General features: G+C 42.7%; 1 protein-coding gene across 2 annotated transcripts in view; it reads right to left on the reverse strand.

The window, feature by feature from the left end:
- Nucleotides 1-1,689: 1,689 nt before the first annotated feature.
- LOC146833137 (sphingosine 1-phosphate receptor 1-like) overlaps nt 1,690-15,592 on the reverse strand; it is a 51,182-nt gene continuing 37,279 nt past the window's right edge. The window contains exons 1-2 of one of the 2 annotated variants that reach the window (XM_085600762.1): nt 8,015-8,080; nt 1,690-5,801 (exon numbers count right to left, since the gene is read on the reverse strand). In XM_085600762.1, the coding sequence (XP_085456888.1) occupies nt 4,256-5,413 (1,158 nt within the window). In that variant the 5' untranslated portion in view covers nt 5,414-5,801; nt 8,015-8,080 and the 3' untranslated portion in view covers nt 1,690-4,255. Of the gene's footprint in view, nt 5,802-8,014; nt 8,081-15,592 lie in introns of those variants that run through there. The other variant, XM_085600763.1, reaches the window with a different exon arrangement.

Consider the following 15,592-nt stretch of genomic DNA (forward strand, 5'->3'; position numbering starts at 1 on the left):
CACTCCCACACCATGACTATTCACATGCCAACTGCATATATGTTCCCAAGCACATTGTTTATACAGCGAGGCAGACGTGCCACTCGCACTATTTATAGAGCAGGAACTGATGTGTCTTCTAGCAGCATTCGAAGTAAAGGCGAAGACGTGCCCGCTCACACTTACTTTAAAACATTTGAGAATATTTCCCATGGCACGATTCATGGTGCAGGTATGTCCCCCTCACACGAGTCATTGTACAGATGCAGATGTCTTAATCTGCAGAGCACAGGCAGATGTGTTCCCTCACAGTAGCCATAGTCAGGGCAACTAGAATTATGTGGCAAGGAAGCACCAAATTATGCAGCAGCGTTGACTACATTATGCAGCAAAAAAGGCACAATATTCGGCATAATGCAGCACATTTTTTGATAGTATTGCGTCCATTATTGTTTTCTTTTCACATATAGTAATACTGTCTGGGCAAAGATTATTTGGCAAATGCGGTAGATCCATAATTATGTGAAAAAAGCTCTAGCCAGAGAATTGCATAATTCCATTGGCCCTGATGCAGGTTTGCTTCTCACTGTATTAAGCACGGGTAGATGTGTCCCTCCACTCTAGTAATAGTGTAGATGTGCTTCTCACGCTATAGAGAAGGGCGGGTGTGGTCTCTCACACTGGTCACAATACAGATGCAGAGTTGCATCTCACACTATAGAGCAATAGAAGATGTGCCCCTCACTCAAGTCATAGTACAGAGGTAGGTGTGCTTCTCACACTATAGAACAGAGGCACGTGTGCCTCTCAAACTACTAATAGTACAGATGCAGAAGGGTAACAAGCGCTATATAAATGCAAACCTTTTTCCCTTCTCTATCCCTCCTCTATTCTTCTCAATCCAAATAACTGACTAACAGATCCACCACTCAAATTACTTTCATATTTCACTATACCAGCTTACCACTAATCCTTTATGGGTTCCGGAGTAGTGTGCTACTCGCTGAAAAAGCTCTTCGACACCTCATCAGGGGTAGTAAGCGCAATTTAAATGCAATTACAGTACTATGCAATACCCCTCACACTAGTCATAGTAGAGACGCGGATGTGCTTCTGACACAATAGAGCAGTTGCAGATGTGCCCCACTCCCCACTCTAGTAATAAATCGCATGTGCTTCTCACACTCTTTATAGACCAGGGGCAGACATGCCACCCTCACACTGCCTGCCGAGAACATCCCGATTTGCCCTCTCACTGCTGACAGAGTAGGTGTCAATGTGCACACTCGCCCAGATGTGCCCCCCCCCCGCTGCCTCTGAAGCAGATGTTAAATGCGACCCCTGTCACGTTCAAGGATGCAAGGGAAATACAGCAGGGTAACCCGGCCCTCACTACTACTTACAGAACAAGCACTACTTCCTGGGTCACAGAGCTGATGTGTTTGAACTCCCTCCCCCACACAACACAATATTCACAGAGTTAGAGGTACAGATGCAGCTGTCTTACCCTCGCACTTCCCCCTAGTGCCAGGGCAGGTTCAGAGTGGCCAGTGTGTTGGTTTTCAATATTCGTACTGCTCTAACCATGAATGAATGAATGAATGAATGAATGAATGAATTCATTAATCGATTAAAAAGAATTTGTAGAACGCCATCCATGAGATTTTAAAGCCAGAGCTTATACTCCAGGACACAGAAAATAACTACAGATGCAATCATCACAAAACAATCCTTTCTTTATTTGAAAATTCAGTTATAAAAACTCAGTGAAAAGGCACTTAATTTAACAAATTCACATTTACAGTCGGATGCAGTATTTTACACATTTACATGCACAGCCTCGACGAGGCCGCCGTTTTCTGTTTTTCTTACCAAACTAGCTATCTGCACATATATACACAAAACACACACTGTACAAACACGCATTAGTTGTATGCCTACAAGTGTCACCCGTCGTGGTGTGACAGCCACTTCCTCGTGGGTGCCATTCTAGCAGTGGCTGAAAAGCAGCGAGTGCTGATTTTTTTAACAAGGAGTAAGGTTTCATCTTTCGATCAATTTTCTGCAGTTGTGTCACACTTTTTTGCCTGTTCCCTTCTCTTACACCCAGGCTACATCACCACAACGGGCACAAACTCACTGCTTTTTCTGGGCTTGGACATATGTATTAGCCTCAGCTGGTTGCATTTCATGCCCCTTCCTTCATTGGCCTTTCTGCTGAGATTGACAATATGAGTGCTGGTAGAGACTAGTCCTTGCGAACCAAACCTAAACAAATATCAACGCCTGAAAGTCCGGGTGATTCAAGGGTTTGATGGCCCCTCGAACATTTTAAAAGGCTGAGGTTTTGAATTTCTGTCTTACCCAGGATTGTCAAACCTGGTTACCTGTTATGCCTTGCATGAGAGGAAAGGACCCTGCTTGGCTGCGATCCTTTTTTGTATTTATTTATTTTTTTGCTGAATTCCTGTAGCTTGGCTTCCTCAGGACAGTGTTTGGTTTATTTATTATATTCTACAACGGAGGGCAGAACTCTGCAAAACAGTGCTTTGTCTGTGTGAGGAGAAAGCCCCACCCCCAGCCCCACAAGGCAGAGGTTCATATTTTAAAGACCTGCGGGGAAGGGATGCCCTCCACAGAGCAGGGGTCAATTTCTCATCCTTAAACTACAGCTGGGGAGGGCAGGGTCGTGCTGGGCACAAAAGCATTTAAAAACAAGCATTGGCAAAGCAAATAAATCTAGCTTTTTTGACTTATTGGCTTTGCATATAGAGAATGCTGTTTGCTGATGCTGTGCAACTATGAAAACAATTTTAAACAATAGAAAAAAAGAGTGCAATAATGCATGCACAACAGTATGCGTCATAACGCTATGGCTGCTGAGCACAATGATATATGTGTGTGCATGAGTTACAATGCAATCCTGTGGTATGACACAGCCACCATTTTAATTCTTTTTTTTTTACCATTCCAAAATGGTGATACCACCTGCAGAGGTAAAGTTTAAAAATAAAATTTAAAGATGTACAAAAGTGCTTTAAAAACCGAAGCTGTGGGGCCTTAATTCTCTAACAGGGCTAAATTAATGCACACAGTCCTATAGGGCCTGCCCTAGCATGCACGACTTATAAAAATGTTTGTGATGCTGATTCTTTATAGGTGTCCTATGAAAACTGTTGGATAGCTCAAATCTTGAGGAAGATTAAGGAGGCATTAATTCTGCTTACATTCATCGAGCCTGCCTTTTCACCCCTCTACATGCTCTGCCCTCCCAAATATGCTCTTTTGTGTGAGTGAGGTTCTCATGATCTTCACTTTAACCAGACAAATGTTTACAGTGTTCAGTAGGGTATTTACCAACTTACCCCAGGATGTCTTTAATGTATTTTTAGTTGATAATCCTGTTTTTACAACTTACTCTGGCTGTAGTGAACAGTATGGCTCACTAATAACACTGCTGGGCTTTAGCGCTATGGAAAGTATTAACACAGACAGCCAAGAGGAGGTATCCACTATTAATACTGCCTGCACCGAACAGTAAATACTACTAACACTGCCAGTCCCGCGTGGTGTACACGCTGCTAGCAATGTCTGCACAAGCAATGTACCCTCTGTTGACACTGTCAGACCTCAGCAGTGTACACACGGCCAACACTGCTAACCCTGAATAGTGCATACACCACTAATGTTGTCATCCATGTGCAATATTATAACCCTGTGGTTGCGTTGTGACTGGGCTATCTACAGTCTGGTACTCCAGCAATACAATCCTCGACTTCAGAACTCTTTGCTTCACAAATGCCCGGCTCCCCTCCCTGTCCGTTCTCCCTCTCAGTTTCACTCTGTCCCATTTTCGAGATTCCCAACTCAGTCTATCCTCTGCTAATTTTATTGTATGCGTCATTCCTGTGACCTGCAAAAGCCTCCATTGACTGATAAAGTGCTGCGTTTTCAATACATTTGTGTTACCACGCCCCGCAAGGTGATCTTGCTAATTCTCTTTGCCTTCCACACTGCTTTTCCAATATGGACATTAATTAGAGACCCAACATCCTTATGGGAACATGCACATTAGTATTTTGTTTGTACAAAAAGAATCCTCAAAGAGGATTATCTGTCAATGTTTTTGAGCAAGTTAATATGGAAGCACGTTCTCCCAAATAGTAGCTTTATAACCCTCCCATTGGTAGGATGCTGGGAAAATGTTCAAAATCCTTCATTTAGACATACAGAACCTCTGGTGCTGGCTATATCAACCTGGAAGCGACGACTGGAGTCAGTACACCAATGTTCTGGATGCCAAAGCCTTTATGGGTGTTGGGGTCCCATTGCCTGTCGACACCGTGGTATCCAGCCCTTCCTGTTTGTGGGATGACTTCTCCGACTTGCTGGTGCTGCACTCCAGGATGGGAAAGATGCCGAAGCGGCGGGTCTGGCCCTCCTCGGTGGCCACACACAGGCAACAAAGCAGTTTGGCAATGGCCCTTCGCATGTCCTTACTGGTCAGTGTGTAGATGATGGGGTTGAGCAAGGAGTTGATCATAGCCAGCCCCAGGAAGTAGTCTGCCCGGTATAGTATAGGGCAGGCCAGTGCCTCACAGGACACGTCGAAGAGCAACAGGAAGAAGAGGGGCAGCCAGCAGGCCACAAAGGTGCCTACAACGATGGTGAGCGTCTTGAGCAGAGCCATGTACTTCTGGGACTTCTTCAGCATGCCCTTGCGAACGGAACCCAGTCGCTGGCTGTTGAACTTGACGATGCGGTAAATGCGAACATAGAGCACCCCAATGGAGATCAGGATGGCAATGAAGACGGTAATGCAAAAAAGGATATAGTTTTTGGAGTAAAGTGGCAGGACAGTGGAACACTCTGGCAAGTTCTGAATGCAGTTCCAGCCGATGACAGGCAGGATGCCCAGGAAGAGCGATACCAGCCAGCTCGCCGCAATCAGAAGGAACATGCGGCCCTTCTTGTCGCCGTTGTAGAGTTTCATACGCACCATGGTGATGTGACGCTCTATGGCGATCGCCAGCAGGCTGAGAATGGATGCCGCCAATGTGATGAAAACCCCCCCTTCGCGGATAAACCAAAGGATGGGAGTCAGTTTTAAGGTGTTGGCCCCTGACAGGATGATGTTGACGGTGTAGGCGATGCCGGCCAGAAGGTCAGACAGAGTCAAGTTCCCTAGCAGGTAGTACATGGGTGAGTGGAACTTCTTGTTCTTCCAGATGGCCAGGAGCACTATGAGGTTCTCAGCCACGATGAGCAAGCAGATGACCAGGAAGACGATGGCTTCGGCCTTCAGCCCGCCCTTGTATTTGCTGGTGGTGAGTTTCCCAGTGTAGTTGTAATGCAAAGATATGATGTCGTTATTGTGGTATTCCCTAAAAATCCGAACCAGTCTGGTGGGCGACTCCCTGGTGATGAACTCCATGTCTGCAGCGGAGGGTCGCGTGGGGCCAGCCTTCTCCTACGGGCCCTCCAACTATTCGACGTTAGCCGCCGCTACATGATGACATCACCATGTTTGTCCTTTGTGGCGCAAAAATATTTTCACACCGAGATCGTTCCGGATCTTGTTTTGTGTTGTGCAGTTGGCGTTTGGGAATTAAATGTGCCAAACCTAAGCTTTGTTTTTGTTGTTCTTTTTACCACCAGCCTCCAAAGGATTTGTGGTTGCGGGACAGGAATGTTGTGGTGTGCACGTGGGATTCTTCGGCGCTGTCCCTGTACTGTCCAGCTGGTGGCAGTGTTGGCACGCTGTAATCTCCAGCTTTCATGCAGGTTTCGCTTGGCTGGGCACCAAATGTTGGAATTTTATCCTGAATAAAGTAGAGAAAAGAACATGTTAGTGGTATTGTAAACTGCTGCAGGTTTTAAGAACCACAGCTGTAAAATAACCGACATTGTTTAGGGTTCTGTCCCCTTTCCTCAGCCCCAGTATTTTGTTGTTGAATAATGGACAGTTTGGGGAATTTGGTATAGCTAGCCCAACAGTTAGTCAAATAAATCTTGCTTTCAGATGAATGTGAATGAGAAAAATGTACGTATTTTGGCGAGTATGTGTACATTTGTCATGCATTCTCAAAAACCCACTAGATTTTATTATTCGGTGTTTTAAAGAGCTCAGCCCCAGAATGGACCCTGGGAACGGTGCCACGTGTCGGCTGCAGTGCATGTATGAGCGGGGTGACCTCATTCAAGTTATTGGAACCCTATAATTTTCTGGAAACTTGACCTAGAAATACCCCCACCGCCTCCCACTTCCCGCTTTCCAGCATTTTTGTGGAAACCTTCTGAAGGGTTGTGTTAAATCTCTGGTGGCTGCCTTCGAGCAGGGCGAGAGAAGAGGGGAGAGAAAGAAAAAAAAAGAAAAGAGAAAACGGAGGAAAACAAAAGAGTGTAGAGTAAAGGCGCAAAAGACAGAGAGAGAAGCGAGTGAGAGACGAAAGAGAGTGATCCCGAGAGAGAGAGAGCATTAGGTTTTTTGCTGTCCACCTTCTTTGTATGTTGTGCCCATGCATGCATGAAGCCGTGGGTCACTAGTGCACTGTCAAATTGTAAAACCTGTACATTAGTGTCACACATAACACAGTTGGAACGTTCTGACAACATATAACATTGATACATTATTGTACGTCCTTTCACAAGTCTTGTGTCACACGCAAACACTCAGTTGAATGTCAGAATTTCAACTACGGAAATGACGTATTACAAGAATATTGTAGCAAAAGTCTTAAAAACCAAAATATGGTGGAGGTAAATATAGATTTACTATCCTTAACTCCACATATATAGTCTCCCCCATGCTACTAACCACAAACCTATATATATATCCCATGATCAAGGAGTGCCGTAACTCCGAAACGCGTTGGGGGAATTCTGCTGCCAGTGTCTAAATAAACGTGCTGTAACAACTGAAAGAGTGGCTGTACTGTGGTGTCTTTGGTCGGTGTAATAGGACTGCACCAAGATTACAGATTTTGGTTGGAATGTACAGAGGCTCGCTACCTCGCCGCCAATTTATCGTGTAAGCAGGCTGGGGCATAAGCGATTTGATTGGGTGGATATGACTGTATGGAGGCACAAAGAGATTGCAGGGAAAGGTTTCTGAGGAGAGGCTATCTCGCAGAACTTATTGACAAGGCCATATGCAAAGCCAATGAACCTGGCAGGTCACAGGCACTTACAGGCAAAAGGAAATTGGTTCAAACAGAGCGAACTTAGACTAGATTGATTTAACCTATAATAGTCAACATCAAACTATTCGCAAAATTGTGAATAGAAATTGGGCACTGATTGCAAGTGATCTCGTACTGGGGAGCCACCTGCCGCGATCTCCCAGTATCACATACAGGAAGGCGAGATCTATGAGCAGTTGCTTAGTATCCTGCAGCCCAGGGGTCATAACCAATAGCTCTTGGCTTAATAGCAGCAAGGGTTTTATCAAATGCTCAGTTTGCAAAGCCTGTAGAAATGGGGTGAGCAAAACAGAATACATGACTCCCTTTAACAACAGACCTGTCCGTATCCAGAGTAAGTTGACTTGCAAGACGGAGTACGCGGTATATGTGCTGGAGTGTCCTTGTGGCCTGCGCTATGTGGGCAGCACCAAGCTGCAGGTGCTCAAGAGGATACTCCAGCACATACGGGCCATCACCAACGGCGATACTGCGTACCCAGTCGCAAGACATTTGGATGAATTCCATGCCAAGAACCCTGCAGATCTCAAGTATTTTGTGATTGACGCAGTCCCACCGTTGAGAAGAGGTGGGGACCGTGAATCATTGTTACGAAAACTAGAGACTAGGCACATTATACCTATGGACTGTAAAGCACTGAATGGATTGAACGCTAGCAAATACTTTTTTACCTATCTTTAATGAATTAACATGAGAAAAATTGTACACACATGCTGCTGTCTACCTTTTAGACCAACTTGGTGTTAATTTTGTGAAATTAATTTTGGTATTAATTTGCACATGGTTTGCACTTTAAATAATGACAGTATTTATTTGCGTATTTTTGCACTTACTTAAACTCGACAAGAATGTTTTGGCATCTGCCCACATGGGCTGTATTCTCCTTTTCAAAAACATCTGAAAAATACATGGTAACAAATTAGGTGCCATTTAAGACTCATATGAATTTTAAATAATGCTGCCATCCTAATAGGAGAAAAAGTTTTACATTGTTTTAACTTTTTTTAGCTGCTTTTCTATTTATCAATATGAGTATGGCATTATTAACTAAGGTCATCAGTCATTTTAGAGTGGAACAGTGTTATATTGAGTATTTATTTATATATTTTTACATATATTTATATGATTTTATATATTTATTCAATTTGCTGCTACTCTAGTGATATTATATCACGTTTACTCTATTATGTACTGTGTCAATGTATTTTACATTTATTTCATTGCTGACCTTCCACGTAAGTTACACTTCGTGGCAATGTTATAGTATGTTTTCCATGTCTATAGCCAAACAGCGCAGCTGATGCACATGAAATACGTCACACATTTGCACTTTAAATGTATAATCCGCGCCCTCAACTGTGTCATGTGATCAAGGCCCCACGCGGGCTGAAACATGTTATGGCGGCGGTGGTGTTGGGCACTAAATAAATATATTGCACCATCTATTGGGTTTGCTTCATCTGTTTTCCTGCAGATTGTTACCTGAAGACGATTTAACTTCATATATATATATATATGTACCCATAATGTTTTTTTTTTTACAGAGATTTATATACCGTGAACTTGAACCGAATCAGGTATCAGAGCGCTTTACATAGCACCAGTTTAATTACATGAGGACACATTCACTTTTGTTAGGCACGGGTAGATTAAGTGATTTGCCCAGAATCACAGGATGTTCAGCGTTATTGCCAAGACTCAGACCCAGATCGGCAGATTCGAGGTCGACCGCCCTAGCCGTTAGCCCAACTCCTCTCCCCGTACATACATACATATATACATACATACATACATACATATACCTAAAAAAAAATGTATCGCTCACTCAGTAGCTGCATATTGTAAACTGTGTTTCATTGAAGCAACTTTGTGAAAAGGTACATAGATGTGGAGTTGAATATCGCAAACCTATACATATATATTTAGCTTGACCCTATTTTGGTCGTCATTGTTATTTTTGCAGCTTGATATTTAAAACTTAATACCATACCCACACACTGAACATGTAATTGTACTAACAGCAGTTCATTGAAAATCCCTAATTCACTAGAATGATATGTGTAGTTCAATCTGTGGGGGGCCCAAAAATCAGGGGTGTAACAAAGGCCCCGGCAGCCCCCGCATTGCGGGGGGCCCTGAGCTCCAGGGGGCCCCTTCAGCCCAGTACCCTGTCAGCAGAGCTCCTGTGTGTGGTCGGAGGGAGCCCCTTTCATGTACTGTGCAGGTGGGCCCCCTTAAGTTTCGTTACGCCACTGCCAAAAATCCTACATTTCAGTATGTAATACATAAAGTCTATAGCTTGTAATGTGAGTTACGGTCCCAAAAAGTCAAGTTAGGATTCTGGTGACGCTGACAAGAGACTCTGTCTTCTTCTTCTTTACTATCCACCATGTTGCTTTGCACCTGGACTTCCAGTGACCTATTGACGCTCTTTTATGTGACAATCAGACTGGTACATTTGTTTTTCATTCAGCCAGCAAAGGACAGACCTAGAGGGCTCAGAGGGCTCTAGTTCAATGTATGTGTGTTTTTGGCTGTGCCACGGTCATAGTCTGGCAGGCCCTTCCCATTTAGAACACGAGTTATGGCAAAAACATTTACTTACGCCCATTTTTAGGTTGAGCCTGGGCAGTGCTTGCGCTGCTCTGCGAGGCATGCTGTATTAGGGTATGCAATTGAAGCTCCCCCACTCTCACCCATATTTTTAATTGGTTTGTGTCTTTGTCCTTTGTAAATGCTGGATTCTGATTCGTATTTGGCTTGTTAGTCCCTCCTTAGTACCGCCTTGTCTTTATTTGTATCCTCCCATGAGGACTGGCCCTTTTACTTCTGTTGTTACGCCGTCTGTGTTATTTACTCTGTAAGCACTATTTCCTTTAATGGGTTTTGCACTACTGTAGGCTCGACGTGCTTTCCTTATATTCAGCACGCCATGCGCTTTCACTTTCCAAGCAGCCGGGACAATGGCGGCCACTTGTTTGCAATGCCATAGATCTCGCATTTAGTGAGTTTGAGCTATTGGCATTGTAAATGTCAAGAGCTTAAACTCTCACAAATGCGACACCTATTGCTTTACAAATATTTATTGGGGGGTTGTTTTCAAGCACCCCATGCCATGCTTCCACTTAACAGAGGCCACACCCCTTTCTTTAGAGGTGGCTCGTCTAAAGAAAGGAGCGTGGCCTCTATTAAGTGCAAGCGCGGCATGGGGTGCTTGGAAACAAACAATGTTTGAAATTCAATAGGTCTTGCATTCACAATAATTTAAGCTATTGACATTTACAGAGCCAATAGCTCAAAGTCTCGTAAATGAGAGACCTATTGCATTGCAAATGCTTGTTGAGTTTTGGCACACTGATGTGTTTGTTTCAAGTCAGAAGAGCGGCTTTTTCAAATCCAGAATCATTGGCTATTTTCATGACAACGTCATTCTGCATGTTTGTCCCTTGCGGACGCAACTGAACATGCTGTCTATTTGCATTACAACTATCAAGGGAGCATAAGGAGCAACTGTGTCAAAAAACATGGTTGATGGCTTTTTATAGACATATTTTTTGTTTGAACAACTATTTTAGTCAGAGACAAAGTATTCGGGCCCTAGAAGCCACAGGCCGTGTGAAAATATGGTGGGCCGAGGATTCGGAAACACAAACATGGCTCTGGGCTGGTCTTGGATTAGGGCCCGTAGTCCGCCACGTCACGTGGCAGCAGGATGGGTCAGAGGGTGGAAGCGTGTCCTAAAAATGGACATTTGTTAACAAGGAGACCCTTTTAGGGGCATAGTGAGGGACTTCCAAGATGGCATTTCTGATGGAGGTACACTGGCCAGTAGACATGTGTGCAACGCCCTTTGGGCTCAAAGGGCTGCAGACCCCCCTGTCGTGCGTGGCAGCCCGGGCTGAAACAGCCTCCCGGGCACACACACTGCCGCACTCGAGTACTTCACAGGTCTTTAAAAGACCATTTGCTTGTTACTGAGGCTTTGTTTTTTTTCAGCCCTTCTTAGAGGCCCTGCATGTCCAAGCTGCCTATTGCTGGAAGAATTAGCTCCCCCACAATTTTTTTCTTGGCTCCCCCTCGAAATTTGGCTCTAGTTGCGCCTTTGCCAGTAGAGGACACTGGATCTCCAGAGCCTGTACCTCTGATAGTCAAGTAGGAATGAAGCTGGGGCAGTGCTTTAAATGGGCCGGTACTGTCCGGTACTCAGTGTCTGCACTTCTACCTCTTTGATTTGAGAGGGAGAGTACCTACACGTCTCAGCACTTCTGCTATATATTTAATGGGAGAGTACTGGTACTTCTCAGGAGCAAACAGGTGCTCTAAATAGTGAGTACCTGCACTTCTAGATTTTCATTTAAAACACTGAGCAGGGACAGTCTATCGCAGGACATTCTTCCTTGATGGACATAGTCTATTTATTGGGACCAACAGAAGCAACTTCCCACAGGACATTCTGGGAAGCTAGCGACATTTACCCCCCATTGCCCATGCTGTTTAGTTACCAAGGGTGGACAGGTTGGCCAATGATTGACATTCATGTATTTAAGAGTGCATTTCACTGTTAGGACAGGTTCCAATCCTGCATCTCATTGGTGGGACAGATCCCTAGCCTGCATCTCATTGGTGCTACATGCTAGGAGACTGAATCTCATTGGTGTTACATGCTAGGAGCCTGAATCTCATTGGTGGTATATGGTTCCAAATTTCATAGACTTGATGCTATGATTTGCATCTGTAAATGTCATTCGATCTCCAAGTTTCTGTTTGAATTTCAGTCTGTTAGCCTGGATCTGTTTGTTGCGAGGAGCATCTAGTCTGCAAAAGAGCACCTCAGGTTTCAACTTTCAAACGTACATTCTTTTTTTTATTAAGGAGCCATGCAAAACCTATTCCACAAGGTTGTGTGGTGAGACCGTACCAGGGAGTAAGTGAAGTGTGCAAAAATGTGGGCATACGAGGGTATGGTGGATGTAACTGGTCATCGGGAACGTGTCCTCAACCGCCATCCATGTGTGGTTCAGTGATCTCCATGACGCCATGATTGCCCACCTTGAATCTCATGACAGCTCAAGTTAGGTTCTCTTGATATCAACAGTTACAAACCTGCCTTTCACTGGTGCCACTTAACTGCGTCATTTATGTCCTGCTAGTTTTAATTTAGTATATTGTTGGTGCTACTAGATGCAAACCTTCATTGTATCTCTGCTTTTAGTTACAAACCCTCACTGCTTCTGTGCTTTTTTAGTTACAAACCCTCATTGCATCTATGCTTTTAGTTACAAACCTTCATTGCATCTATGCTTTTAGTTACAAACCCTCATTGCATCTATGCTTTTAGTTACAAACCTTCATTGCATCTATGCTTTTAGTTACAAACCTTCATTGCATCTATGCTTTTAGTTACAAACCTTCATTGCATCTATGGTTTTAGTTACAAACCTTCATTGCATCTGTGCTTTTAGTTACAAACCCTCATTGCATCTGTGCTTTTAGTTACAAACCCTCATTGCATCTATGCTTTTAGTTACAAACCTTCATTGCATCTATGCTTTTAGTTACAAACCTTCATTGCATCTGTGCTTTTAGTTACAAACCTTCATTGCATCTATGCTTTTAGTTACAAACCTTCATTGCATCTATGCTTTTAGTTACAAACCTTCATTGCATCTGTGCTTTTAGTTACAAACCTTCATTGCATCTATGCTTTTAGTTACAAACCTTCATTGCATCTCTGCTTTTAGTTACAAACCTTCATTGCATCTGTGTGTTTAGTTACAAACCCTCATTGCATCTATGCTTTTAGTTACAAACCTTCATTGCATCTGTGCTTTTAGTTACAAACCCTCATTGCATCTATGCTTTTAGTTACAAACCTTCATTGCATCTATGCTTTTAGTTACAAACCTTCATTGCATCTATGCTTTTAGTTACAAACCTTCATTGCATCTATGCTTTTAGTTACAAGCCCTCATTGCATCTATGCTTTTAGTTACAAACCTTCATTGCATCTATGCTTTTAGTTACAAACCCTCATTGCATCTATGCTTTTAGTTACAAACCTTCATTGCATCTATGCTTTTAGTTACAAACCTTCATTGCATCTATGCTTTTAGTTACAAACCTTCATTGCATCTATGGTTTTAGTTACAAACCTTCATTGCATCTGTGCTTTTAGTTACAAACCCTCATTGCATCTGTGCTTTTAGTTACAAACCCTCATTGCATCTATGCTTTTAGTTACAAACCTTCATTGCATCTATGCTTTTAGTTACAAACCTTCATTGCATCTGTGCTTTTAGTTACAAACCTTCATTGCATCTATGCTTTTAGTTACAAACCTTCATTGCATCTATGCTTTTAGTTACAAACCTTCATTGCATCTGTGCTTTTAGTTACAAACCTTCATTGCATCTATGCTTTTAGTTACAAACCTTCATTGCATCTCTGCTTTTAGTTACAAACCTTCATTGCATCTGTGTGTTTAGTTACAAACCCTCATTGCATCTATGCTTTTAGTTACAAACCTTCATTGCATCTGTGCTTTTAGTTACAAACCCTCATTGCATCTATGCTTTTAGTTACAAACCTTCATTGCATCTATGCTTTTAGTTACAAACCTTCATTGCATCTATGCTTTTAGTTACAAACCTTCATTGCATCTATGCTTTTAGTTACAAGCCCTCATTGCATCTATGCTTTTAGTTACAAACCTTCATTGCATCTGTGCTTTTAGTTACAAACCCTCATTGCATCTATGCTTTTAGTTACAAACATTCATTGCATCTATGCTTTTAGTTACAAACCTTCATTGCATCTATGCTTTCAGTTACAAGCCCTCATTGCATCTATGCTTTTAGTTACAAACCTTCATTGCATCTATGCTTTTAGTTACAAACCTTCATTGCATCTATGCTTTTAGTTACAAACCTTCATTGCATCTGTGCTTTTAGTTACAAACCTTCATTGCATCTATGCTTTTAGTTACAAACCTTCATTGCATCTCTGCTTTTAGTTACAAACCTTCATTGCATCTGTGCGTTTAGTTACAAACCCTCATTGCATCTATGCTTTTAGTTACAAACCTTCATTGCATCTGTGCTTTTAGTTACAAACCCTCATTGCATCTATGCTTTTAGTTACAAACCTTCATTGCATCTATGCTTTTAGTTACAAACCTTCATTGCATCTATGCTTTTAGTTACAAACCTTCATTGCATCTATGCTTTTAGTTACAAGCCCTCATTGCATCTATGCTTTTAGTTACAAACCTTCATTGCATCTGTGCTTTTAGTTACAAACCCTCATTGCATCTATGCTTTTAGTTACAAACATTCATTGCATCTATGCTTTTAGTTACAAACCTTCATTGCATCTATGCTTTTAGTTACAAGCCCTCATTGCATCTATGCTTTTAGTTACAAACCTTCATTGCATCTATGCTTTTAGTTACAAACCTTCATTGCATCTATGCTTTTAGTTACAAACCTTCATTGCATCTATGCTTTTAGTTACAAACCTTCATTGCATCTATGCTTTTAGTTACAAACCTTCATTGCATCTGTGCTTTTAGTTACAAACCTTCATTGCATCTATGCTTTTAGTTACAAACCTTCATTGCATCTATGCTTTTAGTTACAAACCCTCATTGCATCTATGCTTTTAGTTACAAACCTTCATTGCATCTGTGCTTTTACACACAAACCTAGGATTAGTTATAAACGTGGATCCAGTTAATGTACACTCTTTACAAACCTGCGTCTTGTTGGAGATCATAGGTACGAACCAGTGTCGTCGTGTTGCTATTGACTACCGACCTGTATTTCCTCCGTGCTATTAGTTACAAATCAGTTTCTCAGCAGGTCATTCTAGGTCCAAACCTGTGTCTCATCCGCGCTACCAGTTACATACCTGGTGTCATTGGTGCTAGTAGTTACCAACCAGTATCTCGCCCATGCTACTAGCCACAAATCAGTTTCTCGTCATTACTACTAGTTACAAAGTAGTGTCTCATCTGTGATCCTAGTTACAAACCAGTGTCTCACCGGTGCTGCTAGTTACAGACCAGTATCTCGCTGATGCTGCTACGTACAAACCAGTGTCTCACCACCAATGCTGCTGGTTACAAACCAGTGTCTCACTGATGCTGCTAGTTACAAAATAGTGTCTCACCGATGCTGCTAGTTACAAACCAGCTTCTCATTGATGCTGCTAGTTACAATCCAGTGTCTCATCGATGCAGCTAGTTACAAACCAGTCTCTCACTGATGCCGCTAGTTACAAACCAGTCACTCACTGATGCTGCTAGTTACAAACCTGTGTCTCAGCCTTGCTATTACTTAGAAACTAGTCTTACTTGTACTGGTAATTGCAAACCTGTGTCTTGTCCTCACTAATTGTTACAAAACCACTTT

This window comes from Triturus cristatus, chromosome 4_2, assembly GCF_964204655.1.
Source record: "Triturus cristatus chromosome 4_2, aTriCri1.1, whole genome shotgun sequence".
NCBI classification, from domain to species: domain Eukaryota; kingdom Metazoa; phylum Chordata; class Amphibia; order Caudata; family Salamandridae; genus Triturus; species Triturus cristatus.